Source organism: Microcebus murinus, chromosome 6 (genome assembly GCF_040939455.1).
Source record: "Microcebus murinus isolate Inina chromosome 6, M.murinus_Inina_mat1.0, whole genome shotgun sequence".
NCBI classification, from domain to species: domain Eukaryota; kingdom Metazoa; phylum Chordata; class Mammalia; order Primates; family Cheirogaleidae; genus Microcebus; species Microcebus murinus.
The window spans coordinates 89,454,120-89,474,144 of NC_134109.1; the positions used below are offsets into that span (position 1 = coordinate 89,454,120).

Genomic DNA, 20,025 nt, shown 5'->3' on the forward strand with positions numbered 1-20,025 from the left:
GTGGGCTTCCCTTACTGCTATAAGCAATAAACGGCTTTGCACGGATCAGCGGGTTCTTTTGGTGGTCTTTACTGGAAGTCAGCAGTAACACTACATTATATACTCCTTGAGGGAAAGCACAGTGCTTGTTATTTATTCTTCCCCTTCTCCAGTTGGTCAAACATTAATGGAAGGGGGAGGTGGAAGAGTTCCCAGGGTGAGAGGAAAGAAGTCATGAGTCTGAGGGGAGCCTAAGCAGGGCAGTAGAGCTGAATAATGGTCATAGGTAAGGAGCTCTTGTTGCAAAGGGGCTGTCACCAGAAGTTGGAAATCTTGTGGTTGGAAAAAGCCTCTTCTTTCTCTTGGTTTTATCCACTCATCACCTCCTCACACCTGGGACTCAGATGATGTTGCTTTATTTTATTTTATTTTTTGAGACTGAGTCTCACTCCGTTGCCTGGGCTAGAGTGCCATGGCGTCTGCCTAGCTCACAGCAACCTCAAACTCCTGGGCTTAAGCAACCCTTCTGCCTCTACCTCCGGAGTAGCTGGGACTACAGGCATGTGCTACCATGCCCAGCTAATTTTTTCTACATATATTTTTAGTCTTCCAGCTAATTTCTTTCTATTTTTAGTAGAGATGGGGGTCTCACTCTTGCTCAGACTGGTATTGAACTCTTAAGCTCAAGCGATTCTCCTACCTCAGCCTCCCACAGTGCTAGGGTTACAGGCGTGAGCCACTGCGCCTGGCCAGATGATGTTTTAAATACAGAAAATATAAAACATTGAAGCTCATCCCCACCACTTAACTTCAAGTTACTAGGCGATCTGTGAAGTGGTCTTTGACTCACTCTTGAAGATGTGCATGATAATGGAAAAGGGGTTTCTGTCTGGTTCTCACCGGGATGGTGATTTGAAAAAATATGCTGACCTGCAGTCTCTAATTTCACACTTACTTAAATTTCACATAAACACTACAAAGCCTCCTTGGACTCAATAAACCATAATAAGTAACGTTAAGTTTGCTTTTTTAGCCATGAAGTAGGCCCAAGAAAGCACCAATTTACCTTTCCCACGCACATCCCTTCCCAAATTCAGTCACATTGGCCTAGTCCCAGTTTGCTGCAACAAGCCTGGCACTCCACTCATTGTATGGGCTCCTCTGGGATCTCACAGAAAGGCCACCCTTGGCGACCCCTCCTAAAAGCCTTCCTCCATACCCTCTGGCAGAATTAATGACCTTAGCACTTGGCCTCTAACGCGTTTGCCTTGCACTTCGGCTGTATCGTTACGGCAGATCCATCTTAAGGTCCAGCCTTCCTGGGGCGATGGCCCATATTCCTCTCGGCTTGCCTGGCGCCTTGCACGTAGTAGGTGCTTAGTAAACGCTCGCACGGAGTTTGGTCACTTCGTGCCCCAGTGCTGGGGCAGGTAGTAGTGCAGACGGGGCCCAGTCCGTCCCCCGCCCCGCCGGCCCACAGGAAATTGCCCCCCGGAGGCGGCGGACGAGCCGCGTGCCTCTCCGCCCACCCCCGCGGCGCGCAGAGCCCAGTCACGGGCGTTGGAAATTCCGGCGCGTGCAGACGCGCGGGGCTGGCGGGGGCGGGGGAACCCGTGGAGTGAGCCTGTGACGTGAGGGGGCGTGGCCGACCGAGGCCCCGCCCCCTCTTCCTCGCCCTCTCTCGCGGGTCGGGGTTACATGGCGGCGACTGCGGCAAAGCGAGAGCCTCGGGAACGCCGCTGCCGCCAGCACAGCCGGAGACCTGAGCCGACAGTGGGGACTGTCCGCGGGCCCCGCACTCCCTCGATGAGTCGGAGAAGTCCCGTGAGTGTGTGTGTGTGCGTGTGCGAGGCGCGCCGGCGGGGCGGCTCGGGAGGGCGCCGCGGCGGGCCCGGCGGCGGCGGAGCCGGCTCCCTCCTCCATTGTGTGTGACCCTCCGGCGGCTGCCGCTCAACAAAGGCGCTTTTGTTCCGTCTCCCGCCCGCCCCCTGCCCGCCTGCCGGCCCGCCCGCCCGCTCGGGCCTGGCCGTCGCGTCCCTGCGCTGGCCGGCGGGCTGCGGGCCGGGGTCCCCGCGTGGGGCTGGCGGAGCGGCCGGCGCGCCCCTCCCACCCGGCACGCCCCTCGCCGGTCTTCGAGCCGGGCCGCGCCCGCTCCGGCGCCCCGCACGCCGGCTGCGGCACCGCCGCCTGCGCCGGCTCCGCGGGTTCGAAGCCCAGCCAGGCTGGAGGGCCAGAGGGCCGGCTGGCCGGCTGGCGGGCGAGGGGCGGTGGCCCGGGTAGCATGAGGTGGCGCGGAGTCTCGCCTTCCTGGCACGCTGCCTTACGAAATGCTCCCGCGTCTCCTCCCCCATCCCACACGGGTGACTCGGCCTCAGCTGACTCGGCCGGGCAGTCTCCAGTGGCGTAGCGCGCGCCGCTCGCCCCACTCGTCGGAGAGCCCTGAAGTCCGCCCAAGTTTTGAGTCTAGACGTAAATGAGGTACTGAAAACTCGTCTGAGACGGAATTTCTAACCCCCCTCCCGCCTTTCTTTAGCTTTGTTTTTCGGGACGTTAGCTGGAGGTCTGTGAAAGTACCCAGATGAAAACTTTGTCAGTTCACTGAAAAGGGCGTCCTCACTTAGCTGTGCATCTAGTCTGGCTTGTGAGTTGTGTTGGGGTGAAGGTGTTCTGGCCGCCTTTTGTTCCTTGGCTGGTGTAGGGCTCGGCCGGTTCAGGTGTTAGGGGAGCTCGGTGCAATAGGAGGAGCGTTTTGATTCCTTTCCTGCTTTATTTTTTCCTTTGCTCATTGGAAGAGCTCCAGTGAAGGGAACTGGTGAGTTGGAATTAGAAGCCTACTGTATTAGCAGCATAATTTCTTTTTTTATTTTTTTTTTATTTTTTTTTTCTTAGCATTCAGTTTCTGGAGATAATTTCTTTTCATTGCTAAAAATGCCCTTAAGTTAGTCTCAGTATCAACTTTTTGAAGACTACAGATGATTTGTCAGGGGGAAAACTTAACACGCCATAAAATGAAGCGCACAGCTTCAGAGTATTTTTCTTTTTCTGTTCTTTTTTTTTTTTTTTTTTTTTTTTTTTTGTGACAGAGTCTCACTTTGTTGCCCAGGCTAGAGTGAGTGCCGTGGCATCAGCCTAGCTCACAGCAACCTCACACTCCTGGGCTAAAGTAATCCTCTCTTGAGTAGCTGGGACTATAGGCATGAGCCACCATGCCCGGCTCGTTTTTTCTATATATTTTTAGTTGGCCAACTAATTTCTTTCTATTTTTTAGCAGAGACGGAGTCTCGCTCTTCCTCAGGCTGGTTTCAAACTCCTGACCTTGAGCGATCCTCCCGTCTCAGCCTCCCAGAGTGCTAGGATTACAGGCGTGAGCCACCACGCCTGGCTTTAGAGTAATTTTCTAATCACTGATTCTTCTAGCCTTCTAACTCTTACCTTCTTAAGAGTTCTTATTGGACATATTCTCTCTTTAACGTTGGGAAACTGAGATGGAAAGAATGATCTGACTACAACAATGTAGGGTCCAAACAGGGCCTGGCCTTGAAATGGAACTGCCTGCTTCTAGAGTTTCTTCTTAGCAATGTCAGATTTTACTGTTTGAAAAATAGTTTTGAATTGGGTGGAAGAAACTTTAGATGTCTTTAGCCAGTAGTTGTTCAAACATGTTTATGAAGTGCTTGACATGTGCCAAGGAGTGTAAAGTCTTTTCACATACATGTTACATCATTTAGTAAGAATTGCCTTGTTAAACTTGTAAAACTACTTATTCAGTAATCCTAAATTCAGTAATTGCAGTCATGTAGGAAATATGCTAGATTTGAGCAGGATATATTTTATTACCTAGATATTACTGTTCAGAAGAAAACTCTGGAAAATGGAGAATTGTAAAAAAAAACTTTGTGTATAAGGATATTTTGGAGTTCAGTTATTTGCAGAAGAGGATTAAAAATAGTCTGGCTACCGTTTGTGATTAAACAATACTCTAGAGAAGAGTGATTTGAAGATCAGTTAATTTTGCAATAGAAAAACACATTCTAATGGCAAGTGTTAGCACTGAAAGTGTTGGAGCGTTTTACATAAGTTCATTTAAGCGTCGTGAGAATCGTAACTGACAAAATAGAAAGGTTTGCTGACTCAGGGTACTTTGCTGAGGGGATGGGGTCGAGTAGGAGGAAGCTTAGAAGTACTGCTGCAAGTTTGGAGTTAGGTGATGACTCATCCTGCCCACGGATTGCTACGTGGCTTTTTTTTTATACACTGTATTTTTTTTAAATGATAGTCTAAAATGTCTCTGTCCGCGTTATAATTCTCTCCTCTCTTTTCTCTGAAGAGCAACAGCAGTTTCTCTAAAAAAACGCAATGGCTTCTTCTTACATTGCGTTTTAAAAGGCTATATACCCTACAGGTGGAATTGTGTAACATTTTTTGAAAGGTAAAATCAATTGCTGGTCAGTTGCTGAAATTAAATGCTTGGTAACTAGCAGTTTTTTGGCTACTATTGAAAGAGATTTGTTATAGGTTATTTAAAAAGGGCAGTTCTTTTATGGTGATGGCAGAAATTGACCTTATGTTTTTATTGGTTATGTAAAAGTTATCTTTATAACATTTAGAAATTATTGGTTTAAATAAGTTTTATGATGGTGCCAACAGTTTAATATTTAATTAGATATATAGCTCTGAACATGAACATTTCACTCTGATTATATGTAGTACTTCCTGGTGATCTGTATGAATTTTCTGTTTTAATAAGGACAACTTGAAATAAGTATTGTTATAAGCATTGTTTTTCATCAATTTTTTGAAGATAAACTGAATGTAGAGTTCCAAATATATTACTTTAAATTGAACCTTGGTAATAAGATAGATATTTTGAGTGATTTTAAAACAGCCAACATTTAGCAAGTTGGCTTAAAATAAGATTGAAGGGGGGAAAAAGATTGAGAATGGCAATTTGTTTTAAAAGTGAGGGAGCAAAAATCCTTTCATATCCCCATCCTCCAGTTTTTCTATGTATACTGTTTATTTTTTCAGCCCCCACCCTATACACACACATGCACTTTTAAAAAATTTTTTTTTATTTTAAAGAGATGAGGTCTCAGTGTGTCGCCCAGGCTGGAGTGCAGTGGCAGGATCATAGCTCACTGCTGCCTTGAACTCCTGAGCTCAAGCATTCCTCAGGCCTCAGCCTCCAGAGTAGCTGGGATTACCTGCTCCAGCCTCAAAGAGATTTATTCGAGGAGTTTTGTTGGCAGTAAAGTGTATTGTTAATGTGAATACGTCTTTGGAGATATTTTTGAAGAGTATTGCATGATTTATATTAGAAGAATTTTAATAAAATTTAATCCAAACTTTGAAAATATTTCCTACTAATGGGAAAAACCAAATATAAAAGTATTGAAAATTTTCAAAGCATCACACTTAGAGGTTTAGCATGTATTTCCAGTGTTAATTGTTTTAGAATGTAGGTAAATTAGCTGTTGTGCATAGTTCAGAATTTATAAACAAACTAGGTATCTTAGCCTGTTTTTTTTCTCCAAGATATTGCTTTATGGAATGCTGAGCCTTCTCACCACTGATATCCAGTTCCTTGTTTGCACTGCCCATTTGAACCTTGTGTTACTTTAAGGCCCCTGTTAGAAGATGCCTCTGAAGTAAATTCTCTGTGGCATTGTTGGCTGCAGTCGTCAGATTCTTTTGCCTGTTTTGTGGGCTGTTACATTACTACAACCTCCCTGTGGTATGAGAATTTTGCTCAGTTTTTTACAGCAAAGTTTTGAAACTTTACAAAAACAATAATATTACATCAGTTAATGGCTTTTTCCGGGGAGTTGTTTTCATGTGCTTAAGGTAACAGTGGTGTGGGCTGACTCCAGCATTGGTTTTTCCCCTGCATGTAAAATATAGTGCGCCCCTCTGATACAGGGTTAAAAGGTTTGTCTTTCATATATATCAGCCTTCTAAATCCATTTCTAAACAGTTATACAGCGGTGGAATGTTTATGTAGCAAATCACATTTTCTCATTGATTTTCATTTAAAAATTTTTTTTTCCAGAAAAAAAGCAGTATCACAAAAATTGTTAGAATTCTAGCATTTTCTTCATGGAAGTCTGCCTCTGCGGAGTGGAAATAATCTATGTGCAGTTAATTCTGTACAGTCATAGAACTATAAAATGTTATTGTTTGAGAGGTGTCATGGACATTATCTTACTGCAAGTACATCATTTGACAGCTAAGGAAACCAAGGTCCTGGGGAGATCTAAGACCTTGGTACAGAAAGTGTGATTCCTGGACCAACAGTATTAGTATCCTCTGGAACTTGTTAGAGGTGCAGAATCTTGACCTCATTTCAGACCTACTGAATTAGAATCTACATTTTAACAAGATTCTCAGGTGATTCAAACGCATATTCAGTTCAGGAACCATTACTAAGTGATGCATGCATGGTTGCTCAACTGGTTACTGACTGATTTGGAAAACCCAAGTTTTCTGATTTGGTCTTTTCCACTGACACTTCTGAAAAAAGTCATATGGAAAATTGAGGATCTAATCACTGTCCAGTAGAACCTTCTGTGATGATGGGCGTGTTCTATTTTATGCTGTCCAATGAAGTAGCCACTAGCCATGTGTGACTATTGAGTACTTGACAAGTGAGTAGGGCTACTGAGGAATTTTTAATTTAATTTTAATTAATTTCTATTTAAATAGCTGTATGTAGATAGTGGTTACCATATTGGACAGCATAGATCTTGATGATCTTTGCCCACACTAAATTTAAACTCTTATTTATTTACTTATTTATTTATTTATTTATTTATTTATTTATTTATTTATTTATTTATTTATTTGCATGGTTTCTCTGTTGCCTGGACTAGAGTGCAGTGATGTCATCAAGTTCACTGCAGCCTCTGACTCCTGGGCTCAAACAATCCTCCTGCCTCAGCCTCCTGAGAAGCTGGGACCACGGGCTTGCACCACCATGCTAAGCTAATTTTTTTTTCTTTTGTAGAGGGGTCTTGCTGTTGCTCAGACTGGTCTTCTGGGCTCAAGCGATCCTCCTACCTTGGCCTCCCAAAGTGCTAGGGTTGCAGGTGTGAGCAACTATATCTGGCCTAAATTTAAAATCTTAACCTGTAATTTAATAACTGATTAGACTTATAATTTTACCGTCTTCATGTACAAATTAGAGAGATGGTAGGTTTTTGACTTATGTCTTTCAAAATGCTCAGCTATTAGTATTTTTTATAAAACAGTGCAGATTTTCTAATTGGTACATCCAGGTTCAATAAAGTAGATAATGTAAATTGTAAGAATGTGCATTTCTTTGTGTTTGTCTTGATAAATATATTTTCACTTGGATTTTTGAAAAGTTAAGTTAAAAAATTAAATAAGTTTTCGTTGATTATCTTATGGATAACATTGGAAGGATAGTTTTTGCCTCTGGCCTAGTACCTGTAGGCTTATTGGCACTTGTTGATAGCTTCTAGATTGATTTGCTATATTATTTCCAGGTGCAGAAACTTAATGGTTCTTAACCTCTCACCTTATACAGTGAGAAGATTCTAATCCTGGAGTCAGATGAGCCTGTGTCCAATTCTGGCATTTTTTATATGTGTGATTTCATGAAGTTGCTTTACCTCTTGGAGCATCAGTGCCCTTGTTTGTAAAAGAAGACTTACAAGGTTGTGGTTAACAGTAGTAACAGAAGTAATTTGTCACTTAGAAAATGCCCGGCACATAGTAGATATGCAGTAGATATGAATTACCTTCACTCCCTGCTTGGATTTTATAGCTTTTTGTAATTTAGTCTTAAGATTCCAGCTAGGCTTAATACATAACTCTGATTTTATAGTAAATGATGTTGGTCTCTGCCAGTTACTGTAATTTTGTGCCTTGCTTTATCCATGTTGTATTTCGTGTAGATTCCACCCTTTGTGCTCTGAATTCCTTCTCTTGACTTCTTAAGAACCTCTTTTTTGTCTGCATCATGAATTTTTCCCTTTATTGATCATATTTATTAGGATATAAATGTGCTCTAGAGCTGTACTATCAGATATGGTAGCTACTAGTCACATGTGGCTATTTACATAAAAATTAATTTTTTAAAAATTGAGTTTCTCATTTTTTCAGTTATTCAATAGCCACATGTAGCTAATGACTACCATACAGTGCAGATACAGACCATCAATATCATCGCAGAAAGCACTGCTCCTCTCAGGCTTCCTTCTTTTTAAACCCTCCTCTTATTCCACATTTTTTTTTTTTTTTTTTTGAGACAGAGTCTCGCTTTCTTGCCTAGGCTAGAGTGAGTGCCGTGGCGTCAGCCTAGCTCACAGCAACCTCAAACTCCTGGGCTCAAGCGATCCTCCTGCCTCAGCCTCCCGAGTAGCTGGGACTACAGGCATGAGCCACCATGCCCAGCTGATTTATATATATATATATATTAGTTGGCCAATTAATTTCTTTCTATTTTTTTATGGTAGAGACGGGGTCTCGCTTAGGCTGGTTTTGAACTCCTGACCTTGAGCAATCCGCCCGCCTCGGCCTCCCAGAGTGCTAGGATTACAGGCGTGAGCCACCGCGCCCGGCCAATTCCACATTTTTGTCCTCTAGCTACAGCTTCATTTCTGGGTCTCTTCCAAGCAGAGTTTCAAGAGTTAGTTGTCTTTGTGTGCTCTCTCCACCTTCCTTTGCCTTCAGCCTATTCCAGACTGGCTTTCATCACCATCTTACCACTGAAACTGCTGTAGTTAAGGTTACAAGTGGTTTCCATTTACTGAATCCATCTTACAGGATCTTGTAGCAGCACTCGATTTAGTTGACCACTGTTTTCTGCCTATTCACCTGCTTCTCTTAGTTTATGAGACCTGTGTTCTTGTTTTCCTCCTACCTCACACCTTGTCATACCCTTTTTTTAAACAGGCTTCTCTCTTCTCCCTGCCTCTAAGTATTGGCATATCCCAGGATTTATTCCTGGGCTTTTCCGCCCTACTTTTTCTAACTTCCTTTCCTAGGTAGTTTCATTCAACTCATTTTAAACACCATCTATTTGTGGATAAATTCCTAAATTTATGTTTCTGGTTTACACTTCTTGCCTGGGTTCCAGACACATCATCTAACAATCTTCATGACACTACCTGTTAGTTAACTAACAGGCAATTGTCTAAATAGATCTAATGTTCCAAAATAGAACTCTTTCTCCCATATGTTCTTCTCACATCTCAACAAATGGCACCTAGGAGTTATCCTTGAATCCTGTCTTTCCCTTATTCCTTGTAGCTAATCCATCATCAAGTTCTCTTGGTCTCCAAAATGTCATTTGAATCTGTTGCTTCAATGATCTCTTTTACATCTTCGTTTCTACCACCCTAGTCTCAGCCACTATCATTTTACCTAACCTACTCAAATAGCCCTTCACTGGTCTTTGCTTTCACTCAGCTGCTTTTTCAGTCCATTCTCCTTCCAGTAGCTAGAATCATCTGTCAAAAATGAAAATGAAATCATATTGATTGCCTGCTTAAAATCCTTTCATAGTTTTCCTATGTTGTGATAGCAACTTTGTTGCTCTCTGTTGTAAAATTCAGAATCCTGCCTTAGGTGTTCCTATATCATGTTCACCTCAGTTTCCACTCTCTTTCCTCTGGATGCTGTCTGTGGCTATATCTTTTTTTTCCTCCAAAAAAATTTCCAGGTTCTGTCCTGCCTTAGGTTATTGTATTTGTTGTTTCCTCTGTTTGGAATGCTCTTCTCCCATCTCTTAGCAATGCTGGTACCTTCTCATCATTCGGGTTTCAGCTCCTCACATGGCCATTTCCCAGTTTCCCAATCATAGCACATGGCCAATCTGAAGTTATGTTTATTTCTCTTGTTTTTTGATCTTTCCTCAGTAGAATGCAAGCTCTTTGGAAGCAGAAGAACCTTGTCTGTTTTACTCTTCACTATATCATCGAACATTGCCTGGCACATGCTAAGTGCTCAGTAAATTTTTGTGGACTATATACAATGTTTGATTCCTTTAAACTTCTAAAGGGAAAAACTATGTTAAAAATTGCATTGTACTCAATGTAACATGTGATTCTGGACGGTCCTTTACCTCTCAAGTGCATTATTGGGACAATTGCAGGAACATAAATAGGGTTTGACTATTAGATGGGGTTGGAACATAATGGGGTTTGACTATTCTGCCAGTGTTAATTTCCTGATTTTCATGATCATATTTTGGCTATGCAGAAGAAGGTCCTTGTCTATAGGAAATACACTCTAAAAGGATTGGGGGTGGAGGGAGATGTGTTTTGTACTTGTCAATTGAAAAAGCTACATTGTTAATTGAGAGATGATCATGGACTTTGGTTTACAAATATGATTTAAATCCTGGCTTTCTCATTGATATGTGATCTTGAAAGTATTATTTAAATTTTCTAAAGTAGAGATCATAATACCCATTTTGCAGTGTTGGATTTAGTGTAAGAGCATGTCCCAGCACAATGCTTCACACATAATACATTCTCAATAAAAGCTTCCTTATATTCTTTTAAAATTCAGATATTAAATTCTTTTAGGCCGGGTGCGGTGGCTCACACCTGTAATCCTAGCACTCTGGGAGGCTGAGGTGGGAGGATTGCTCGAGGTCAGGAGTTCGAAACCAGCCTGAGCAAGAGCAAGACCCCATCTCTACTATAAATAGAAAGAAATTAATTGGCTAACTAATATATATAGAAAAAATTAGCTGGGCATGGTGGCGCATGCCTGTAGTCCCAGCTACTTGGGAGGCTGAGGCAGGAGGATCACTTGAGCCCAGGAGTTTGAGGTTGCTGTGAGCTAGGCTGATGCCACGGCACTCACTCTAGCTTGGGCAACAAAAGCAAGACTCTGTCTCAAAAAACAAAATTCTTTTATGTTCAGTGCTGTGACTTTCTTTATAATATAAACAAATACTTTTTTTTATTGATTGTCTTTATAGTAGTTGACAATATAGGACAAATATGCACCCAATATGTTATTTAAATCCTCAAATTAGAACTCTTGGGCCATATTCCATAGTATAATTTTTTAATATCTTAAAACTATATATTTTAAAATAGAGCCCCTTGGCCAGGCGTAGTGGCTCACACCTGTAATCCTAGCACTATGGGAGGCCAAGGCAGAAGGATTGCTCAAGGTCAGGAGTCCAAAACCAGCCTGAGCAAGAGCGAGACCCCGTCTCTACTAAAAATAGAAACAAATTAATTGGCCAACTAAAAATATATAGAAAAAATGAGGTGAGCATGGTGGTGCATGACTATAATCCTAGCTACTCGGGAGGCTGAGGCAGGAGGATTGCTTGAGCCCAAGAGTTTGAGGTTGCTGTGAGCTAGGCTTCCACCATGGCACTCTAGCTGGGGCAACAGAGTGAGACTCTGTCTCCAAAAAGAAAAAAAAAAAGTTCATTATAAGTTTAGCTGGTTTCTACTTTATCTTGTCAGTGGAAAATTCGTTGTTCTACTACTTCGCCAGGAATGAGATTAGGCATGGTTTTGTCTCTTCTGAAGGGTTTGATGTTTTCTGGAATTTAACTTATTTAGATTCCTTTGCATCCTTAGCTCTCTGATGGATTTTTTAAATACTGTGATTTTTGTAGTTTTTCCAGCTTGTTTTGGTTTATAGGGTGAGTGTATTAGTGTTTTGTAGCTTTCTACATTCTGATCAGAGGTGGAAGTCCTGATCCTCTTATTAAAATTTAAAAATGTGAGGGCTGGAGGAGACCATAGAAGTCATGTAGTTTAGGCACCTTCTTTGACTAGTTTTGAGATCTAGTCTGTGAAGTTTTGATACTCCAATATGGATAACTTATGGTAAATAGGAAGTAGAGGTGAGCAACAAAATAAATACAGTGACATGTATTTTATAATGCCTTTTTATTATTTATTTATTTATTTTTTGAGACAGAGTCTCGCTTTGTTGCCCAGGCTAGAGTGAGTGCCATGGCGTCAGCCTAGCTCACAGCAACCTCAAACTCCTGGGCTCAAGCAATCCTCCTGCCTCAGCCTCCTGAGTAGCTGGGACTACAGGCATGCGCCACCATGCCCGGCTAATTTTTTGTATATATATTAGTTGGCCAATTAATTTCTTTCTATTTATAGTAGAGACGGGGTCTCGCTCTTGCTCAGGGTGGTTTGGAACTCCTGACCTTGAGCAATCCGCCCGCCTCGGCCTCCCAGAGTGCTAGGATTACAGGCATGAGCCACCGCGCCCGGCCTATAATGCCTTTTTAAATGGTCAAAGGCAAATGAATGCTACCTTTGTTAAAATGTATTTAGGCAAAGGTTCAGACAATTTAAGAACAGAAGTTGGTAGTAGAAGAGGAATATTTTGTTTTGTTTTTAAATTGGATACTTTGCCAGAAGCCATGTAATGATCGCCTTTGACTTTGAAAGTTTGTCTCTGTCCCTAAGTATAGTTACTGATACCAGGCAAAGCCTGTTAGGGTTTGGTGTTTTCGTTTTAACATTCCATCTCTTACCAGATTCGTTTATTCACTGATGCTAGTTCATGCTACCGGCCTGCCTGACGTCCTGAAAGAGGTCCCTGATAACTCTTAGGGCCACCTTACATTAGGAGAAAGGGCTTTGTCAAGAATGCATATGAGCAAGCTAAGCTGTAGCACTTGGCCATCTCAGCCATAGAAACTTTGCTTTGATGAAAGTTTGAGACATGACCTCAGGGAAGGGTGAATTTGCTGTAACAACACCTCTCTTTGCCAGAGTTAGGAGACAGTGCTAGGTGAATATAAGAAGAGCTCAACCTTTTCCTTCTCTCCAAAAGCAACTGGGTTTTGGGCTGAGAAGATAAGAGGTTGGCTGGATTTCCATTAACTCAAATTACTCACTTGACTGTGAAGAAGAGCAGAGTAGGCAAGAGCCTTTTGAGGGGGAAGAGGAGTTTTGTCAGTGAGTGTAACTAGGCCAGGTGACCCATACCGGCATTTAACCTGAGAATCAGAGTAGAAAGTGGAAGAGAAAACCAGAAAAGTAACCTTTATGTTTAAGGACCTTATCTCAAACTTACTTTGCACATGCAGACATCCTTTCTGACATAGGCCAAGTCATTCCTGGATAAAAAGAAAATCCCATTTCTGTAGAATGAAAGATAGGACAGAATGAAGCTGTGTATGTATGTATGTTTGTATGTATTTATTAATAGAGACAGGGTCTTGCTCCGTCACCCAGGCTGGAACTCCTGGGCTCAAGGGGTCCTCCTGCCTCACCCTCCTGAGAAGCTGGGATTACAGGTGCAAGCCACTACACCCAGCTAATTAAAATTTTTGCATGTGTGTCTGGAGATGGGGTCTTGCTGTATTGTCCAGTCTGGTCTTGAATTCGCCTCAAATGATCCTCCCGTCTTAGCCTCACAAAATGCTGGGATTACAGGCATGAGCCACTGCACCTAGCCAGTTACTTTTTTCTTTCTTTTGCATTTTATAATTTTATACACTTAGGCTTGAGTCACAGTACCTGTATTTCTTTTGACACGAGGAGATAGACCAGGTGACAGAGAGCTGGGGTAATTTGGGGAAGAGAGGAATGTTTGAAGAGACAGCTGTGGCTAACGAAGTTTCAGTTTATTACTGCCTTATAAACTTAGGAAGCTGGTACCCAGCCTGGACATTATAGAGAACTTTTATTTCCATGTTATGGTAGATGACTGAAAGAAGACCACAGATAAAGCAAAAAGCCAACTTTATTCTTACAAATTTTTCTCTGTATTTCATTTTATTCACCAAATTGTTAAAAACAAACAAACAACGTTGTACCAGCTAATTCAAACTTAATTAATGATCCCTCTCCAAACAGCATAGAATCAGCACTCTGGTTGGTAGGAATGGGTAACATTTATTTGGAGGTAGAGAAATTGGCAAGATGCTAGAAAGAGTCATTTTGAAGTTACTTTTTTTTCCTCCTTTGAAGTATGTGGAATGTACAAAAAGAATATGGAGCCCCAGTTTTTTACTAGGTCTAAGGCTTTAACTTTGTGTTTTTTTTTTTTAGGTTAAGCATGAAAGATACTGGAGGAAATGATAATTAATGGGACATTTCTGCAGATCACTGATGGGGATAGAGGATGCTCTGACTAGTAATCTGCTGGTCCGGTTGAATTTTACCTGTATGCTTCAGTCATGCCAGGGAGCTCCACCATGAATGATGTGGAAGGTGAAAGTGATTGGAGAGATCAAACTTTGGAATATAACTGCTACAAGAGTCAAAGTGATAAGGAGGGAACAGTTTTCTCTCTAGGGGCACTGAGAGTGATTATGGGAGACCTCTACCTTTTTTATGGCTGCCAGAGATCTGTCCGATCCCCCAGTGTGTAGGCTGTCATTAGCATTTTCCAGCATTCCTTGGTACTTACTACTTGTCCCCTTTGCATTTCCTTGTTTCCTGTTGTTTTTTATTGTCTCCCGTCCGTGAGGGCAGAGCCCAAGACTATTTTTACTCACCATTTTAGCCCCATTGCCTACTATATTGTCTGACACATAATAGATACTTAGCAAATACTTGCTGAATGGAGCGTGACTGAATTGCAAAGGCTTATTGGACCACTCTATTGATGCGGAGGTATAGCATTACCCCCAGTTTACTGATTAAGATGGGCTTACTTTCCAAGCTCCTGGCTAAAATGCTGCAATAGCATTTGGCGTAGTAAATATTAAAGAATTCTGAAGAACACTACTTGCAGAGGAAAGAGGCAAAATCTCCAAACAAGTGCTGTCATTATAAATGTTGGATTTTTTCCCTCCCAGATGTTTTATTGGTGTATTCCCTACCATGTAGTGGGATTACAGTTTTGTTGGTAAAAATTACCTTCTCTCTTTAGAATGTATATTCTTCATCATCCTGAGTCATAGTGATGAATGCAGTTCTCAGCCTACGCACAAGCTCCTACCTTCCGTACTATCAGTTTTTACCCACTCTCTACTGACCAGTTGCTGAGATATCTGAAAAGGCACTCTCATTCTTGCATTTGTTTCTTGTTTGTGATGTTTCTTGGTCTCACTGAAATTTAAAGGGGGCAGATATGGATGGAAGTCTTGAGTTAGGATCTCTCATTCTCATAGCTTTCTCTAATAATCTGGCTACAATTCCTACATTAGTACTATTCTGTCTAATAGTGATGTCGTTTTTTTGGCAAAGCATTATTTGTGCTTGAATAGGTTGCTCTGTTAGGGAACTAAAAGCTTAAGAGAGAACTTAAGCGATTTTACTATACTTATTTCATCTGTCTATAGAACTGACTTTAAAATGTTTACAAAAAATGTAAAACTTGACTGAGCTTTGAGGAACTGTCTATGTTAAGGCAAGAAGGTAGGTATGAACAAGCATTCTATTTTAGGTGGAGACTAGAATTTATAAAATTTTGGAAATACTGGAGCCTTTGAAAAATACTGGTTTTCCTAGGGTATTTGCTGGTGAAGAGGAAGAATCAAGATGTGTACAAACAGAACAAAATTGGGGAGGGGGGAAGACATGCAAGATTATTAATTAAAGCCCTTTAAAACTCTGAAACTTTGTTTTGTTTTATTAACCAATACAAAATTTTATTTTTATTATTTATCTCCATAATTACATTAGCTAGATCAAATAATAACATTGAAAAATACACTGGCTAAAGACCAAAGAGAGACTAATGCCTCAGTTGGATAATAGCAAATGATAAAATATTTTTTAATTCAAAATTATTTTTTAATTTTTATTTTATCCTTTAATTCAAATGATAAAATATTTAGTTAAAATATTTTTTAATTCAGTATTTTTAATTCAATGATTTTTAATCATTCACAAGCTTTAATTTTTTTATTTTATTTTATTTTTTTTGAGACAGAGTCTCGCTTTGCCCAGGCTAGAGTGAGTGCCCTGGCGTCAGCCTAGCTCACAGCAACCTCAAACTCCTGGGCTCAAGCCATCCTACTGCCTTAGCCTCCCAAGTAGCTGGGACTACAGGCATGCACCACCATGCCTGGCTAATTTTTTCTGTAGATATTAGTTGGCCAATTAATTTATTTTTATTTATAGTAGAGATGGGGTCTTGCTCTTGTTCAGGCTGGTTTCGAACTCCTGACTTTGAGCAATCCACTTGCCTCAGACTCCCAGAGTGCTAGGATTACAGGTGTGAGCCACCTCGCCTGGCCCACGAGCTTTAATTTTTAAATGTTTTAGTACAGATAGACTGGTAAGCTACAGAATTTTTAAGAGTCTTTCTTTTCTTGGCTGAAGAAGCAGACAAAAACTTTCAAAAGAAGCCATCTATATCTATTATAGTAAAACAAAGAAAGCTTTTGTGCTATCAATGTCCTTCACAATATTTAAAGCAGATACAAGAAGAGTTCCTATTTATTAAAAGAACAGGGATGGTAGATACCAATTTTTATTAAATAAAGCTGTTTCTTTCTTTCTTTTTTTCTTTTTTTTTTTTGAGACAGAGTCTCACCCTTGTTGCCCTGGCTAGAGTGCTGTGGCGTCAGCCTGGCTCACAGCAACCTCAAACTCCTGGGCTTAAGCAATCCTACTGCTTCAGCCTCCCCAGTAGCTGGGACTACAGGCATGTGCCACCGTGCCCAGATAATTTTTTCTATGTATTTTTAGTTGGCCAATTAATTTCTTTCTATTTTTAGTAGAGACAGGGTCTTGCTCTTGCTCAGGCTGGTTTTGAACTCCTGGCCTTGAGTGATCCTCCCGCCTTGGCCTCCCAGAGTGCCAGGATTACAGACATGAGGCACCATGCCCAGCCCTTGTTGTCTGGTTTTATTAGAAATTCTGACCACCTTAGTTTTCATAATGTCTCATATCTGGTACTCTGGACACAGACATCTACAGATTCAAGGATTGGGCCATTAAGAAACTGAAATGCAACCTAGTTGCATTTATTTATCCAGGCTGTCTAGGGGGAACCATCTACTGGATTTGAGGCATTTTTTCCCCACCCTTGTATAGGATATTTTTAATGTCATGAAATATTTCAAATGTACAGGGACCAATAAAATGAATACATATGTACTACCCCGCTCTATAAGATTTTAATAATCTGCCATACTTGTTATTTTAAAAGAAGTAACACATTAAAACAAAGAAATGATTGTAATCTCTTTCCTCATTACTTCAAGGTAATCATTATCATTAATTTGGTACTTGTCAATCTCATGTTTTTTATACTTTTGTTGAATACGTATGTACTTATAAAATGTTATTTTGCATGTTTTTGGTCCTGATATAATTTGTTTCAACATGCACATTTCTATTTGAAGTTTGCATTTTAAATGTATTTTTGGAGATTTCAGCCATCTGCATTCATTTTTACCTACTGTATTCTGCTATATGAATATAACTCATTTATCTGTTGTTCCAATTTTGAAAGTTTAGATTGTTTCTAATTTTTTCATTACCAGAAAAGAGCATTTGTATCTTTATTTGCAAACATTTCTGTAGGGAGTTTACCTTGAAGAAAAGTGTGCTATTTATTATATTTATTCATTTATTTATGCCAAATTGTTCTGAAGTTCTTTTACTAATTTTAACTCCCCCCAGTATTGTGGGAACTTTCCTATTTTTCCACATTCCTCCTCAGACTTGATGTTAACATACTCTAAAAATGTTTTTCCCATCTGAAATATTATCTTAAGGTAATTTGATTCTGTTCTATCAGTGATGATAAATAGGTTTCATGGGTTTATTCATTGTTCAAGTTTGCACTTATAAATTGAAATAGCATATTCTGCGGATTTATTTGTGCTGCCAGATTTTTGTTCAGTATTTTGGAGTTCAGTATTTTTGTTCAATATTTTGGATATTGATAGGCAGAGTAAATAAATAAACATTCTCTTTAACAAACTAACACATTGGAGGCTTGTTATATGTTCTTTTAGAAAAATGTTACCAATGTTTTACCCCTCCCAAAACTCCAGAGTTCTGTAAAAATGTTATGAAGCTTCCCATACTTGTTGGTATCTCAGAAATGGCATATCCTAATGAGCCTAAGTGTTGTCAAGAATCTGGTATAGTGAGATCTGGAGCCTGGGCCAACACGTGTAAATTGCTTACTTTTCTTTTGAGACAGAGTCTTGCTGTCTCACTGGGTAGAGTGCTCCAGGTAGAGTGCAGTGTGGCATTGGGCTCACGCGATTCTCCTGTCTCAGCCTCCTAAGCAGCTGGGACTACAGGTGGGCACCATGATGCCTGGCTAATATTTCTATTTCTAGTAGAGACGGGGTCTTGCTCTTGCTCAGGCTGGTCTTGAACTCTTGAGCTCAAGCAATCCTACTGCCTCGGTTTCCCAGAATGCTAGGATTACAGGTGTGAACCACCTCACTTGGCCAGTAAGCTATTTTGATTAAGGGTAATTTGTCAGTTAATGACTATAAGTAAGTTTACTGCACCAGTAGTAGTTTATTGCTAAATGCCCAGTTTGTGTCATTTTTACAAATTTGAAGGAGTATTTGCTGAAGTGCTGACTCTTCTTTTTCTCATCTTCCAGGTTGTAGCAGAGTAAGATGGACGGTAGCTTTGATTGTGATTGTGGTGAGCTGGAGCCACCTGATCACTAACAAAAGACATCTTCTGTTAACCAACAGCCGCCAGGGCTTCCTGTTGAAATATATAGCAACAAAGGAAGAGAAGAAGCAAAACGGAAATAGTGCTTACCAGCACCTTAGAATGATGCTGCTCAGGACCAGTCCAACACTGAATGTATCTGCACTGTGAGGAGAATGTTCATAGAAGCCTGTTGTGTGCATATTTATTCACATTTTTGTTAAATGTTAAATCGTTTAGCACAGTAAATCTGAGTGCATAGTATGTCATTTCATTCCGTTTGAGTTTCTTGAGTGTTTTCTTTAAATGTCTGCAGAGTTGCTGCCCCTTTCTTGAACTATGAGTACTGCAATCTTTTTAATTCTCAGTATGAGTAGAGCTTTTTGAGCTTTAAGGGGAACTCAACGGGCCTGGTTGGCGTATGCAATGAGCATCAAGAAACCATCTTGCTGTGGAAGCATAATTATTTTTCTTGTCCCTTTTTGAAAGATCTTTCCTTTTGATGCCAGTTTTCTTCCTTGTTTACACAAGTTCAACAATTGGAAAGGAAAAGGCAATAGTAAGGTTTTCAAAATGGCAGAGAAATTTGAAAGTCTCATGAACATTCATGGTTTTGATCTGGGCTCTAGATATATGGACTTAAAACCATTGGGTTGTGGAGGCAATGGCTTGGTTTTTTCTGCTGTAGACAATGACTGTGACAAAAGAGTAGCCATCAAGAAAATTGTCCTAACTGACCCGCAGAGTGTCAAACATGCTCTACGTGAAATCAAAATTATTAGAAGACTTGACCATGATAACATTGTGAAAGTGTTTGAAATTCTTGGTCCCAGTGGAAGCCAGTTAACAGACGATGTGGGCTCTCTTACGGAACTGAACAGTGTTTACATTGTTCAGGAGTACATGGAGACAGACTTAGCTAATGTGCTGGAGCAGGGCCCTTTACTGGAAGAGCATGCCAGGCTTTTCATGTATCAGCTGCTACGGGGGCTCAAGTATATTCACTCTGCAAACGTACTGCACAGAGATCTCAAACCAGCTAATCTTTTCATTAATACTGAAGACTTGGTGCTGAAGATAGGTGACTTTGGTCTTGCACGGATCATGGATCCTCATTATTCCCATAAGGTATGTGAAAAGGCAGCTAATACTTTTAAACTGGATGTACATAATCAGAAATAGGTACTTCCTATCTATGTTGTATCAGAATTTTTAGTTAATCATATTAAAGTATACATAATGCCTTTTTTGTGATATGTATCAGGTTTCATTCATAGTCTCCCTGTGTTTGAAATGAAGGTGGAGTGGGATCCTAATTAAATACAAATTCCTAAAAGTATATGACTATTTATTATAATGAAGTTCTGAAGTATATGGTTAGTCATTATAAATAAAATTCTCCCTTAGTTATTTGAAAGTAGATACATTTTCTTTTTGGGGCAGAATTGTGGTCCTATTTGAAAGTAAGAGGGGATGCTATTTCAATTTTTAGGTG

The 20,025-nt window shown here is 40.7% G+C and overlaps 1 protein-coding gene across 3 annotated transcripts in view; it reads left to right on the forward strand.

Moving 5' to 3' along the window:
- Positions 1–1,621: 1,621 nt before the first annotated feature.
- The window catches only part of MAPK6 (mitogen-activated protein kinase 6), a 32,885-nt gene continuing 14,481 nt past the window's right edge, over positions 1,622–20,025 (forward strand). Inside the window, exons 1-3 of one of the 3 annotated variants that reach the window (XM_076004374.1) lie at positions 1,976–2,457; positions 13,998–14,159; positions 18,475–19,658. In XM_076004374.1, the coding sequence (XP_075860489.1) occupies positions 19,104–19,658 (555 nt within the window). In that variant the 5' untranslated portion in view covers positions 1,976–2,457; positions 13,998–14,159; positions 18,475–19,103. Of the gene's footprint in view, positions 1,804–1,975; positions 2,458–13,997; positions 14,160–18,474; positions 19,659–20,025 lie in introns of those variants that run through there. The other 2 variants (XM_076004373.1, XM_076004372.1) reach the window with 2 other exon arrangements.